This window comes from Mustela nivalis (assembly GCF_964662115.1).
Source record: "Mustela nivalis genome assembly, chromosome: X".
NCBI lineage: Eukaryota > Metazoa > Chordata > Mammalia > Carnivora > Mustelidae > Mustela > Mustela nivalis.
In genome coordinates this window covers 67,689,668-67,703,736 of record NC_139040.1, presented here as the reverse complement: position 1 = coordinate 67,703,736, position 14,069 = coordinate 67,689,668, and the positions used below count along the sequence as shown (strand labels likewise).

General features: G+C 45.0%; 1 protein-coding gene across 3 annotated transcripts; it reads left to right on the top strand.

The window, feature by feature from the left end:
* The first annotated feature begins 1,936 nt into the window (after positions 1-1,936).
* PIN4 (peptidylprolyl cis/trans isomerase, NIMA-interacting 4) lies at positions 1,937-10,880 on the top strand. 3 transcript variants are annotated; one of them, XM_082716231.1, is made up of 4 exons: positions 1,937-2,152; positions 4,675-4,748; positions 9,971-10,090; positions 10,703-10,880. In XM_082716231.1, the coding sequence occupies exons 1-4, from the start codon at positions 2,026-2,028 to the stop codon at positions 10,859-10,861; spliced, it is 480 nt and encodes a 159-aa protein (XP_082572357.1). In that variant the 5' UTR covers positions 1,937-2,025; the 3' UTR covers positions 10,862-10,880. The 3 variants fall into 3 exon arrangements, with proteins under 3 accessions (XP_082572357.1, XP_082572358.1, XP_082572359.1); XM_082716232.1 differs by having other exon boundaries at positions 2,030-2,189; XM_082716233.1 differs by lacking the exon at positions 1,937-2,152 and adding an exon at positions 2,399-2,454.
* The last annotated feature ends 3,189 nt before the right edge of the window (positions 10,881-14,069 follow it).

The window sequence follows — 14,069 nt, the reverse complement described above, 5'->3', positions numbered from 1 at the left end:
ACTGAGCCAGCCAGTCACCCCGAACACTGAAGATTTTATCATATTTCCTTCCCCATCTTTTTGTGATGCATACTGCATAGTTGAGATTGTACATGATTTTGAATCTGACTGTCCTATAGTGCTTTTGACCTTGAAACCCCCCAGCAGGCCTATGTCCATACTTTTCTTTGAACTGCTGGTCTCTAGGTACTACTTTGGGTAAGTTCAGCCACTTAGAGGCTTGCTTGTTATTATCTCTGCTGTTATCTGCTGGAACACGCAGAGCTCTCACAATGTTCCAGGCACTAAGTTTCTGTCAGGTGCATCTGCCATTTAATGTTAGCTCTTCACTGGGAACTGAACTCTGCTTCATTCCCCCTCTTCATGCCATAACCAGTGGTCACAGGAAAGGCTGTTACTGTGGAAAACCAGAAGTAAAGGGGCCTCCTGGGCTTCTTGCCTGTGGATAAGCTGATGAACATAAGGCCACACTGTTGCTGCCGAAGCCCAACCCCCACCTTCCAGCTGAACTTGAAAAGTCAGTATATGGGCAGGATCCACCTCGGAAGTGGGGGACCAATGATCCTCTCAGCACTGGATGCATTTCCCATCGTTGATCACCCCCAAATGGAAACAAGGAGTGCCCGAGATGTCTTGTGTCCAAATGCCACAGCAGTACAACATAAGGGGGCTGCTTGTTATGTATGAGTTGGGGGTGGGCACAGTCTCAAAAATGCCTGATCCTTTGGGGTGGGAATGAAGCATCCCAAGCGCAGCAAGGCTGTATCCAAAAACTAAACTCTGAACTGGAGGACCTGTATATTCTGGCCAGCAGTGGCAAACTACCAGCAGGGTAGCTTAAGATGGCAAGGGACAGCCATCTTATGGAGTAAAGAAAAAGCCCCGATCTTACATACAAATTGGGAGAAGAGGGTTTGCAGGTAAGGGAAGAAAGTGTGAGGACACAAATTCGAAACTCACTCATCCTCAGCTAACAGTCTATGAGTTAGTCATTGGTTTATGTGCTTTACAAATTTGAACTTGTTTAATTCTCTTAACATCCTGTAAGTAGGTACTATTATCAACGACTCCATTTTACAGATGATGAAACTGAGCCAAAGAGGGATGAGGTAATTTCCTCAAGGTCACAGAGCTAGTAGCCAGATGGTGGCACAGGGACTGGAGGTGAGGCGGGCTGGCTCCAGAATGCATGCTTTTAAGCATAAAAGCTGCACCATTACAGAAATTTGGGAAAACACACAGAAACACACGCAACCTGTACTAGCACCACTGGTCCCATTTTACTGGATAGCCTTCCTGTCTTTCATATGCACGCTTTCTCTTTTTCAGAAAAATGTACCCTATTTCATAGCTTGGTCTGTAACCTTCCTTAAGGCCATTTCCTGTGTCTCTACAGACAGCTTTACACTCGTTATTTTAAATGGCGCATATCCTTTTGTGTGGTTGAGACATTATTTATTTAAGCAATACCCTATGGAGGGACATTTAGCCTGCTCGCAATTTTTCCTCCATGACAAGAGGCAGAGGGGTAATAGCCTTTTAAAATAAAACTACCTTTTAAATCCAATCACCTACAAACGCAGTCTAAAATTTCAAATGAAAAAACCGCAACGGAGGGCAGGTCTGTGCGTGGGAGGAAGCGAAAAGAGGGAGCCGCCACTGCGGTTCTTCCTCTCTTCCCTTTGTCTGGAGGCCCCACGGGATTGGCTAGAGCCGGCGCCAAGGGACTGCAGAGGCCCACGCCATTCACTACGCACGCGTAGAAGAGCCGGCCGAGAAGTGGGGGAGCATGGGAGCTGGCGCAAATAAGTGCTCGCGACAGAAAAAACAACAACAAAAAACCGCATAGGTGGGGTTTCCCGCCCCTGCTCTACCTTTGGCTCCGCCCCCCCACGACCCAAACTTCTTATTGGTCAGCCATCTTCAGCTCCACTGGTCCGAGGGTCCAAGGACCGCGTCTGCCCCAGAATATGCCTGCTTCCAGGGCCGCAGCAAAAACGGTCCGTTTGGGTGCCGTTTTCAGGCATGTGTTCCGGACATGCCCGTGGGGCCTCAAGGGGCTTTGTGCGGCAAACGAAGACTTTGAGGGTTCTGCCGCAAGTTCCGAAGATGCCGCCCAAGGGAAAAAGTGGTTCCGGGAAAGGGGGGAAAGGTAGAGCGGCTGGAGCAACCAGAGAGAATGGGGTCGGGTGAGGAGGAGCTCGCAGACCGGCGACTCCCGGGGTCCGGGACGGGGGCAGCTGCTGGCCAGTGACTAGAGGAGGGTTGACCGGGAAGTGAGAAGTTGGAGGCAATCAGTGCGGACTTCTTTGGAAAGCCTTAATTGAAAAAAGCATAAAAATTAGGTGGTAGATAGGAGAGGACAGAGAATGAAGAGAAAGTTCTGTTTGTTTCTTCAGAATGGAGAAAACCTGAGAGCGAGGCTGACGTGAAGGATCCAGTAGAGTTAGGGAGGTAAGGGTTTAGAGGAGTGAGATTTGAGAAAATAGGGTCCAGGACAGAGGTGGAGAAGTTGACCTTTGAATAGGAGCAGGGTCACGTTATGCTTGAGGTCATAGGGAAAGAGACGAGGATGGGCATCGTAACGGGGGCCGAAGTGGGGGTGGAGTTGGTCGGGTATCATGATTAATGGCTTCAATTTCTTATTAAAGTGGAAGGCAACAGTAATTTTGTAAACTGAGGGGCAGGGACTGAGTGGGGGTCTTGGGAGTGGTAAAGGTTTGGAGTGGCCATTGGGGGTGATGGGAAAGGGAACAAAACACTAATAAAAGGATCAGCCCTCAAGGCTGAGAGCCTAAGGTTGGAAGCCCATGAATTTGTAGAAGACACAATCTACACAGTCTTGATTTACCTGGTAACCAGCAACTGCCATAATATAGGATTGAAAAGAGCTAGATGGAGCCCTGAGCCAAGGTTGAGGGTTTGTTGGACTATAAAAGAATAGCAAAACAAGGTAATTAAGGGTGCCAATGGAAACACAAATGATCAAGCATGGGGTCCAGAAATTTCATAGTCTAGGAGAACATAGCAGGATAAAGGTACAGAAGTGGGGAGTGCTTTCTGTGAAGCCCAAGAGCCAGGGTTGTGGGAGTAAGGCTTGAGAAGACCGGAAGAACATGAAATTGTAGCCAGCTACTGAACTATTAGTTTTTGGTGGCATGGTTCCATCGTGTGCTCTTGGGAGCAGGTGGCCCAGTGTAGAAGGCATGGACATTCAGGAGGGAGGTCCTAAAGTGTGAAGTTAGGCTGTTGGATGGTTCCTCAGCATAGGTGGTGAGGTCATTCAAGGTGATGACGAGAGTGAGGGTGGAAAGGAATCCTGAAACTGCTGCCAGAATCCTCAGTTGGAGGGAGTGAGGTGGCAGTCAATTGGCAGCATCCGGCAGGGGAGAGGATGGGATGACCGGAAGCCATCATTCAAGAGTGAACATACAGCAAACCCACTTAAAATTTTGGTGTAGTAAAACTACTTTGGCAGTAAGATGTTCTTAGGTGTTCGGTGGTTGGTGTTTTGGGTTTTCAGTTTAGTTGGATATTGAACAACTGTTGTGTGCCAGGTACTTTGCTAGGCATTGGAGATACTCAGACAAGGAACATGGAGTCTCTTGATTAAAAACTTTTCAGTGGCTCCCTTTTCTAGGATAAATTCCAGGTTCCTTAGTGGGATTCATAGGCCCACGTGCCCCAGCTCTCAGCCCCTCCCCTAGACTAATCTCATAACGCTCCCACCTCAGACTGGGCTTCATCTGTAATTTCTTTTTTTTTTTTTTTTTAAAGATTTTATTTATTTATTTGACAGAGAGAGATTACAAGTAGGCAGAGAGGCAGGCAGAGAGAGAGAGAGGGAAGCAGGCTCCCTGCCGAGCAGAGAGCCCGATGCGGGACTCGATCCCAGGACCCTGAGATCATGACCTGAGCTGAAGGCAGCGGCCCAACCCACTGAGCCACCCAGGCGCCCCATCTGTAATTTCTGACACATCCCACATTGTTCCACCACCCTGTGTTGTCCCCTCATCCTTGTCCTTTCTTCCTTTGGTCAGCTTCTGCTCATCCAGAAAACCTTCCCTGAGTGGCTGAAATGGCCCTCTATGCTTCTACAGCCTTCTGTCCATAGATTGTAGGTCATTCTCCTAAAGTGATCTGTTTACATGTGTCTTCCCCAGTAGACTACGAGGTCCGTGAAGGAAGGTACCATGGCTTTTTCATCTTTGTATCCCCAGTGTTGGGAACTTAGTAGTTATTTAGGAAATGTTTATTGAACCGAATATTTAATCCAGCAGTAGTTCTTAAGAACATCAGCCCCTAACAGTAAGTACGCTGCTATGAACACAGAAGTTGGCTTATTCGACATCTTACAACAGCTCAGGGATTTGCTCTTAGTGGGCAGGATTTCAAATTGGGTCCAGAGAATCTGGATTGGGCTTTTGGCACTGTCGTTCACCCATCAGCACACTCACTTGTCTATCCCTTTCCCATGAAGGGTTTCTGTAAGGCACACATTTCTTGCTTTAAGAGAGGTGAGTCACAGACGAATTCAGCCACATGTAGTAGGGTGTCTGGCAAAGGGCCCTTTTGAAGTGTGGCTAAGATGGATTATCGGCTCCTATTGTCTTGGCTCTTTGTGTAAGTATCAAGATGCATTTTAAATGAGTACCTGTGATCTCTTCTCTAAAGGGGGAGCAGCCTCTGGGAGTGACAGTTCTGACAAGAAGGCTCAGGGTCCCAAAGGTGGTGGCAGTGCAGTAAAGGTGAGTCACTTGTTCCTTTTTTTTTTAATGTTGAATATCAATAACATATATACACATGTTACTTTGGAATCCAGGAAAGGAAAAAGACAGTATGCTGAACTCATTCTAAGAGGCTAGCCTAATACGGCTGTAGGATCAACATAACATAAAATTGGAAGATAGGGACCAGTCTCATGTATGCAAGGTAATTCCTTTTAAGCGTTTTCTCAAACATCCCACATTTCTTCATACTTTGTATTGCTTCTTGAAATGTACACTTCATACATTTTAAGAAATGATAGAGTATTAACAACACAAAAGTATTAAGTACCCTTAGTACATATCAAGAAACAATACAAAGTATGAAGAAAATAAGTAAGTGAATGACCTCTCTGAAGAAAATGATATTTTATAAACCAAGGGCTTAGATAAACAGGCAAAGGCGCAGGTGTCCTCAGAAAGCTCCCCCACGGGTAAGCTACAGGCCAGGGCCCTGAGCATGAAAACCGGGGTGGGAGAATAATTACAAATCATTACTTGAAGTACTTGACCCCATCTCAGAGGAACGTCTGCCCTGGGAAAATACAGTCTGTGAACAACCATACTGCTTTGTGCTATGCAACAAGGCAATATCCATATTTCTGTCAGTACATGGGATCCTATACTTGGGTTTATTCATTCAGTAAGGATTTAATGACAACCGCCTGTCCACCAAGCAGTGTCCAAAGTTCCGGGTATGTGTAAAAACAGGAGGTAAGAAACGGTTTCTGTTGTCACATGGCAGCTGGAGCAGTGAGGCAAGGAATATATTTCATTGTGCAGTAAGTGCCGTAGTACATTTACATCCTATAAATCTAGCCAGATGTGCAGCCAGAGAGAGGAATATAGTGTGAGCTGTTCTACTTACTTTTCTACTGCGTGAACCAGGAGTAGAGATGGGAGACGTGAATCTGCTTTTCCATAGTTGATCTCTGGTCTTGTATGAGCATCCAGTTATGTGAAGTGGGATTCTGGCATCTGAAGATAGGTTTTCATGCAGCATGTTCCCTAAAAACCAACCAAGTACTTCATCTGGTTTTCAGCTGAAGAAGTGGTCATTGTTGCCATGGGTTGGAGAGACAGACTCTGTTGGGTTTAATGAGGGCTGACGTGTTGGTGTCCAGTAGGGCATCTTCATAAGAGATGTCATAGGGTAATTTTAGCCATGTGCAGTTTTCACCTCACATGCTGACTTTTTTCCAAGCACCTGGCCTAGAGATTGCTCTACTGCATATGAATTTCAAGAGGTTCCTTGCCCTTTCTGGAAAAAAAAATAAGTTCAGTGTGGCTGTGCATGAGGTATGTGGAAAGAAGTGACATGTAATCAGAGCTAAATTCTCTTGTTAACGGACAGTTTTAGACTCACCTTTGTTAAAACAAAACAAAACAAAAACTGTGTACCTTTTACCCTGTTTCCCGAATGGTGGCATCCTACGTCAGACTCTAGAACAATAGTACAACCAGGAAATTGACATTGATGCGGTAAAGATACTGAACATTTCCATCACCCCAAGGATCCTTCTTGTTGCCCTTTGATAGCCATGCCCACGTCCCTCACCTACCTTCCCTCCATCCTTCACCCCTGACAGCAACTAATCTGTTCTTTCTGTTTATAATTTCACAAATGTTACATGAATGGAGTGATGCAGTATGTAACCCTCTGGCTTTTTCTGCTGTCAGTGTAATCCTCTGGAGAGCTCTTTCAAGTTGTTTTATGTAGCAGTAGTCTGTTCCTTTCTATGGCTGCGTAGTGTGCCATATGATGCAGTGTGCCAGATTATATGGAACGGATGTGCCATATAATGTTTAACTGTTCACCTTCCAGAGGACATCTGGGTTGTTTCCAGTGTTTGTAAAGGTCCCAGCCGGGAGGGGACCCTGGAATCCTCCCGCCTTTCAGGGGCTATGCTCCTTCCACATCCTGCCCTTCTGCTTTCAGCCCCCTTCTGAGCCCACACCCTGCCCTTTCTCTGTAGAGCTGTGCAGATTCTGAAATCCACCCGCTGAACAGCTTCCGTCCTTTCCCTTCACTTCCTGCCTCCCCCAATCTTGTTCTGTTCTCTGTGTGCAGACCTCAAGCCCACCTACTCTCCCCACCTTCTCCTCAGCTTTGTGTCTGTTGTCCAAGCCCCGTGTGTCCTGTGAGCTGGAAATTAGATCAGAGAGCTTGACCACTGGGGCTGGGAGCCCCGACTCTTTTTCCTTGTGGTCATCTGCTGCATCCACCTGCCAAACTACAACTTGGGATCAGTCCAGTGGTCTGCTTCCCTTACCTTTAAGCCCAGAGGTGCTGGACCCTGCCGGAGAGTCACACAGGCTCGGGAATTGGGACCCCCCCTCCAACTCTTGGTCTCTGATCTTCACCATGCCCTCAGTTCTGCACAGTGATCCTTTGCCGCTCACCTGCAGCCACCCACTACCCTGCTCTAGTCAGCAGATAACTGTCCAGTGGTTCTGAACCCCGGTGTATGTTGGATTCCTCTAGACAGCTTCTAAGACTACCAGTGCCTGGGGTCCCACCCCAGACCAGCTGCCTCAGAATCTCCAGGTGCTGGGGCCTGGACCTTGATAGATTTTTTTTTAGCAGCACTGAGGATGGTTCTGATGTGCTGCCAGGATTGAGAAACACCGATCAGTCTCACAGGATTGGTGTGAGGAATTCACGTGAGAACGCACAGAAAGTGCTTTGCACAGTACCCAGCAAATACTAACTTGTAAATACTGTTAAATTTTCACACAAAAATGGAAACCAGATCTGTCGACAGGAACTCAGTGGTCTTCCAGCCCCCTCCCAACAGTTCTCTTCACCCATACCTTCCTCTGCTGTCTTCTCAGCTTTTTTTCTTTAAGGCCAGTGAATTTTCAAGCAGTTCTCTGAATGCCACACAGGCTCCTTCATTAGCTCCATGCTCTTTTGTTGCTATGTCTTAAGCCTTTCCCTCTTTACTGCGTCTTTCCCTTTATTCTGAGATTATGCCCAGGGACCTTAAAAATAGATACATGTCTGTGACCTTTCTCTCCTAAGAGCCCTTTCTCCTTTTCTGACTTAGCTGGGGCAGACTGCCCCCCCACCTCCCATTACTTCCTTCATCTGCCGGCCACAGTCTGGCTTCTGCACTTTCTGCTCTTCTGAAACTGCTTTTGCTAAAGTCATCGATCACTCAGTGCTAAATTGATTTACTTCTTCCCTGATCACTCCGCAGCTTTGAAGCCTGTTGGCCATTTCCTTCTTGAAACTGTCTTTTGCGGGGCGCCTGGGTGGCTCAGCAGGTTGAGCTTTTGCCTTCAGATCAGGATCCCAGGGGCCTGGGATCAAGTCCCGAATCAGGCTCCCTACTCAGTGGGGAGCCTGCTTCTCCCAGTCTCTCTTCCCGCCCCTCCCCCTGCTTGTGCTCTCTCGCTTTCAAATAAACAGATAAATAAATAAAATTTGAAAAAAAGAAAGGAACTGTCTTTTGCCTTGGTTTTGTTAACATGCCTTTCCTGCCCATCTGGCCTTTCCTTTGTGCTTTGCTTTATTGAGCATCTTTCTTGGCTTATGGCTTAAAGGTCCATATTCTCCAAGGCTGTTTTAGCTCACTGTTTCTCCTCTTCTCATTGTGTATAGCCTTTCTGGGTCGTCTCCTCACCTCCTGTAGCGTCCACATACTACCTCTACGCTGATCACTTCCAGGTCCTCTCTAGGGGTTGGCTCTCTCCAAGATGCTGTCCTCCACAGTTGCCAGTCACTCAGTCACATTGCAGAGCCCATAGGTACCACGGACTCGGTATGTCTAATCTGTCAGGCTGTCCAGATTAGAATACTTGTTTATTCATTTATGACATGTTGGGTGGTATCCCTTCTCTGTGATCATCCATGCTGTCATTCAGTGTCCAGCAACTGAACCAACGAGAAGGTTGCTTTGTGAGTATGGAACCATAAAGAGGGAAGCATTCTCGAAGCGGTTGTAGCTAGGCCAAGCTGAGGTCTGATGAACCATCCTTGTTTCCCAACACGCATCTCTCCAGTGTCCAGACGGTCTCTGTCTTCCTGGACAGTGCTGGGCACATTCTATAGAAGTCTGCCTCTCTGAGCCCTGCCTTTTGACAGATTCTTTCCTGTGTATCTCCTCCAGTCAGGAAGTACTCCTTTGAGCCTAGAATCCCCTTGCCCCAATTTTAGGAGTCGGACCCTGAGGCCAACCATGATTTGCTTGTCTCTGCATTTATAAGGGAGAGAGCTCTATCCCCCAACCTGGTGTATCATTTACAGTAGGAAACCATGGATTGTGTTTGAATGAGAAATTGGGAATCCTGCAGAACAGCTCCCTTGACAAAATCATTTCTAAAGATAGAGTGGTTTTGTTTTTATGTTTTTGTTTTTGTTTTTTTTAAACAACATGGCTTTGGGGCACCTGGGTGGCTCAGTGGGTTAAAGCCTCTGCCTTCTGCCAGGTCCTGGGATCGAGCCCCGCATCGGGCTCTCTGCTCAGTGGGGGGCCTGCTTCCTCCTCTCTCTCTGCCTGCCTCTCCACCTACTTGATCTCTGTCTGTCAAATAAATAAATAAAATCTTAAAAAAAAGAATAAAAAAAACATGGCTTTATGTAAACATAGGTCAAATTTAAATACTTCTTTAGGGATGAGTATTGTTAATCAACATACAATTCTTTTTCAAAGTGCCGAATTGTGAGGCTTTATACATTGGACCTCTTTTGGTAAAAAAGGGTTTCCTAGTGGGTTTTTTAATGTCTTCCCCCACTTTGATGAAGTAATGGCTAACCTTTATTGAGTACTAACTGCGTTATCTCAGTCTTCACTACCCTTTAAGAACACGAAGGAACTATTATTATCTTGGGGCACAAACAGGGAAATACTTGGAGGTTTAAGAAGGTGCCTACAATCATACAGCAGAGCTGGGATTTGACTCGAGGGCCCGAGCTTTCAACCCTTACATCTCTTCCTCTTACCAATGAAGTACATGGTAAAGATGGGAGCTTCCCCCAGCTCAGTGCCCACTTACCATCTCAGTCAGAGTTCCGAGATAGTGTCTTGACATGAGAAATGGGTTTGTGGCTGTCACTGTGAGCAGACTGCCAGGATTCTGTTGCCGTGAACCTGATGTATGTTTTCGATAATGTGGGTAATCCAGACATGACTGCTGTACATTGAGAAAGGGGATCATTTGGATATCCCAGACTATGTGAACATACTTTCTCCTTGCAGGTCAGACACATTCTGTGTGAAAAACATGGGAAAATCATGGAAGCCATGGAAAAGTTAAAGTCTGGAATGAGATTCAATGAAGTGGCCACACAGTATAGTGAAGATAAAGCCAGGCAAGGGGTATGGTGCTGTTTTCATTTAAAATGATCTCCCCGGGGCGCCTGGGTGGCACAGTCACTTAAGTGTCTGACTCTTGGTTTCAGCTCAGGTCGTGATCTCGGGGTTCTGGGATTGAGCCCCGCGTCAGGCTCTGTGGTTAGTGCAGAGTCTTCTTGAGATTCACCCTCTGCCCCTCCTGCTTGTGCATGCTCTCTCTCTCTCAAATCAATAAATCTTAAAAAAAAAAAAACTCTCCCCCATGGAGGATACACAGCAGTAGGGATTATTTATGTTCTACCATTAATTTTAGCCATATCTTGGCTTAAAGTTTTTGAAAGCAGAAATGTGCAACTTGTGAACAGTTGTGTACAGGTTACCTGTGTCTAAAACTAGGCATTACCAAATGGGCACAGCTAACAGACACCCAGCAACATTGTGAGTGTGTATTGTGTTCAGTCCAGGGTTGGATCTCTTCCACCCATTTGTCCTTGGTGAGCCCACTTCTTTGCAGTCCAGGTGAACGAACCTAGGAACCTTACTATTCATTTTGGGAAATTCTCAAGGTATGGTAGTACAGTAGAACTGTTTCCTCTTTGGGGCCACCTGACCTCACATATCTTTTGGGTTTTTCAGGGCGACTTGGGTTGGATGACCAGAGGTTCCATGGTGGGACCATTTCAAGAAGCAGCATTTGCCTTGCCTATAAGTGGGCTGGATAAGCCTGTGTTTACAGACCCTCCAGTTAAGACAAAATTTGGATATCATATTATTATGGTTGAAGGGAGAAAATAAAATTGTACAAAAGACTGAATGTGTTTTATACGTTCTGTTTGTTTCTTTAAAAGGTGTTGAGTAATCCTTGTATTTTATGAACTCTGTCATTATGGCTTTGTAGGCACAAAACAGGTGCAGAAGGGTTAGCGTACACTGTAGCAGGTGTTCTCACAGGGGCGCCTGGCTGGCTCAGTCAGTAGAACACATGACTCGATCTCAGGGTTGTGACTTCGAGCCCCACACTGAGCATAGAGTTTACTTAATTAAAAAAAAAAAAAAAAAAAGACAAGTCACGCAGACTCCTTTTAACCCGTAGTCTCTTCCCTCCCACAACTATTCTCTCTTGGTTCTCAGTATATCCTATAAGTTAATTTAAAAACCATCTCTAGGGGTGCCTGGGTGGCTCAGTGGGTTAAAGTGTCTGCCTTCTGCTCAGGTCATGATCTCAGGGTCCTGGGATTGAGCCCTGCATTGTGCTCTCTGCTCATTGGGGAGCCTGCTTCCCCCTCTCTATCTACTTGTGATCTATCTCTCTCTGTCAAATAAATGGATGAATCTTCAAAAAAAAAAAAATCTCTAGGGGAGCCAAATACTAGTTCACACTATTCACACATTGAGTTGGATATCAAATAGATGGATTAGCATATGAAAATCAAAATAAGTTCCTAGATACTTGTTTTCCAAATTAGCCAATTTGGATTTGCCAGGACAGTGATTCACTCCATTGTCTTAATACTATACACTATATAATGGCCATTCAATATGAGCTCTTTTATTTAATTTTTTAAAAGATTTTATTTATTTATTTGGGTGAGAATACACAAGCAGCGGGGAGAGGAAGAAGCAGGCTCCCTGCTGAGCTGGGAGCCCGACACAGGGCTCGATCAGAGGACCCTAGGATCATGACCAGAGCCAAAGGCAGATGCTTAATCAACTGAGCCATTCAGGTGCCCCTGAATTCTTTTTTTTTTTTTAAGATTTTATTTATTTATTTGACAGAGATCACAAGTAGGCAGAGAGGCAGGCAGAGAGAGAGGGGGAAACAGGCTCCCCACTGAGCAGAAAGCCTGATGTGGGACTTGATCCCAGGACCCCGGGACCATGACCTGAGCTGAAGGCAGAGGCTTTAACCTACTGAGCCATGCAGGTGCCCCTGAACTCTTTCGTTTTTAATGAACTCCTTTTTTAAATTTTTTATTTAAATTCAGTTTAGTTAACATATAGTATATTAGTTTCAGGGGTAGGGTGTAGTGACTGACTCATCAGTTGCATGTAACACCCAGGGCTCATTCCATCAGGTGCCCTCCTTAATGCCCACCACCCACTAACCCCATCATCCTACCCTCCTCCCCTACAGCAGTTCTCAATTTGTTTCCCATAGTTAAGACTCTCTTAAGGTTTGCCTCCCTCTCTGCTTTTATCTTACTTTTTCCTTCCCTTCCCCCGTTTTTCTTAAATTCCACGTATGAGTGAAATCATTATGAAATCTTTTTAAATAAGCCTTTCCTGAAGGAAAGAGCAATCAGTTCTACCAGTTGTTTGTACTAGACTAAGCAGCCCGTGCTCTGTGTATCTGCATTTTTAAATTTTACAGTGCCATATTTATGACCTACAAAAGAGTACAAGTAATATTATAAATACTAGACTGCTTCAAAAATAAAATTTTGCCAGGGGTGCTTGCGTGGCTGTCAGTCAAACATCCAGCTCTTGATCTCAGCTGAGATCTCAGTCTCAGGGTCCTGAGTTCAAGCCCTGTGTTAGCCTCCACACTAGCCCACCTAAAAAAATAAATAAAAATAAAACTTGTTTTTAAATAAAATAAAGCTTGGCCAATACCACATGTGATTCTTTACAGTGATTTTTTTTTTAAAGATTTATTTATTTGACAAACAGAGATCACACGTAGGCAAAGAGGCAGGCAGAGAGAGGGGGAAGCAGGCTCCCTGCTGAGCAGAGAGCCCGATTTGGGGCTTGATCCCAGGACCCTGAGCCAAAGGCAGAGGCTTAACCCATTGAGCCACCCAGGCGCCCCAAGAGTGATTCTTTTAACACACTGTTCTCCTTCAGCTGCATTTGACATGTAAGTTTCTAATTTTAGAGGAGTTTCTGGGCATCTCCAGAAGGTTATACCTCTGTGAGATTTTCCCCACCAAGGTGACTAACAAACAGATGCCCCAGTCTCTGAGTACAGATAAACCGGTATGATACTGAGACATGTTCAAAATAGTAGGCACAAGATGATGAAATGGTTTTAAAACCCCATTCAAAACCATGTCTCTAAATAAGGGCCGTAAATTCTGAAATCCTTATATGCATGAGACATGATCTAGTTGGCATCTTTTTCTCAGGACATTGGTTTATCCAGGATACTAAGTAAATGCCTTTTGCATAGGTGTCACTGACAAAAAGAAGCCAGAGTGCTGGAAAGGTAAAGTAGAAAAAGCAAACTAATTTGTGGCATGGAGAAAGAAAGCAGTTATAGCTAGCTTGTGAGGAAGTAGAGCAGGAATGGGTCTCTGACAGCAAGCAAACCCTTGGGAAGTTAACTTTGAACTGGCAACTAAGGTTCTAAAACATGCATTCAGTCCTGCTTTAAAACTGCATCTTTTTCATTAAGTTTGATGCTTAATGAACCAACTTCATTCAGGGTAAAATAATTGCAAATTAAATCCAAAAATGTGATCTTGCTTTTTACCTATGAGATTGGCAAAGTTCAAAACATTTAACATATTGTTGACAAGAGCATGAGGGAATAGGTATTCGTGTTGTAGAAATGTACATCATAACCTCTATGGAGAACAGTTTGGCAATACCTATCAAAATTATAAATACACCCCTTGACCCAGAAACTCCATTGCTAAGAATTTATCTGTAGGTATAATCATATGTATAAAAGGTACAAGGATATTCATCAAGTGTCCGTTGGAAATAAACTTAAGATCCATCAATAAATGATAAATGATATACCCATTCAATAAGATATACAGCTGTGTTAAAAATTAACAATTATGACGCAGAACAGGGTGTATAGTGTATTATCATTTGGGTAAAAACATATATATACATATGTGTACTTGCGCTTGTCCATACATAGTGGGTCCTTGGGAGTAGCAATCCAGAACTGGGGGGCTGGGTAGGTAAGAGACTTTATCTCATACCCTTGGATCAGGGCTCTTCATCTCTTTTGTGCCATGGAGCCCTTAGGCAGTTTGCCTAAGTGTGTGGA

Coding starts and splice junctions, on each gene's coding strand:
- PIN4 (XM_082716231.1), top strand. CDS start 2,026: ATGTGTTCCGGACATGCCCGTGGGGCCTCAAGGGGCTTTGTGCGGCAA. Junction 4,749..9,970: donor GTGGTGGCAGTGCAGTAAAG/GTGAGTCACTTG, acceptor TTCTCCTTGCAG/GTCAGACACATTCTGTGTGA. Junction 10,091..10,702: donor AAGATAAAGCCAGGCAAGGG/GTATGGTGCTGT, acceptor TGGGTTTTTCAG/GGCGACTTGGGTTGGATGAC.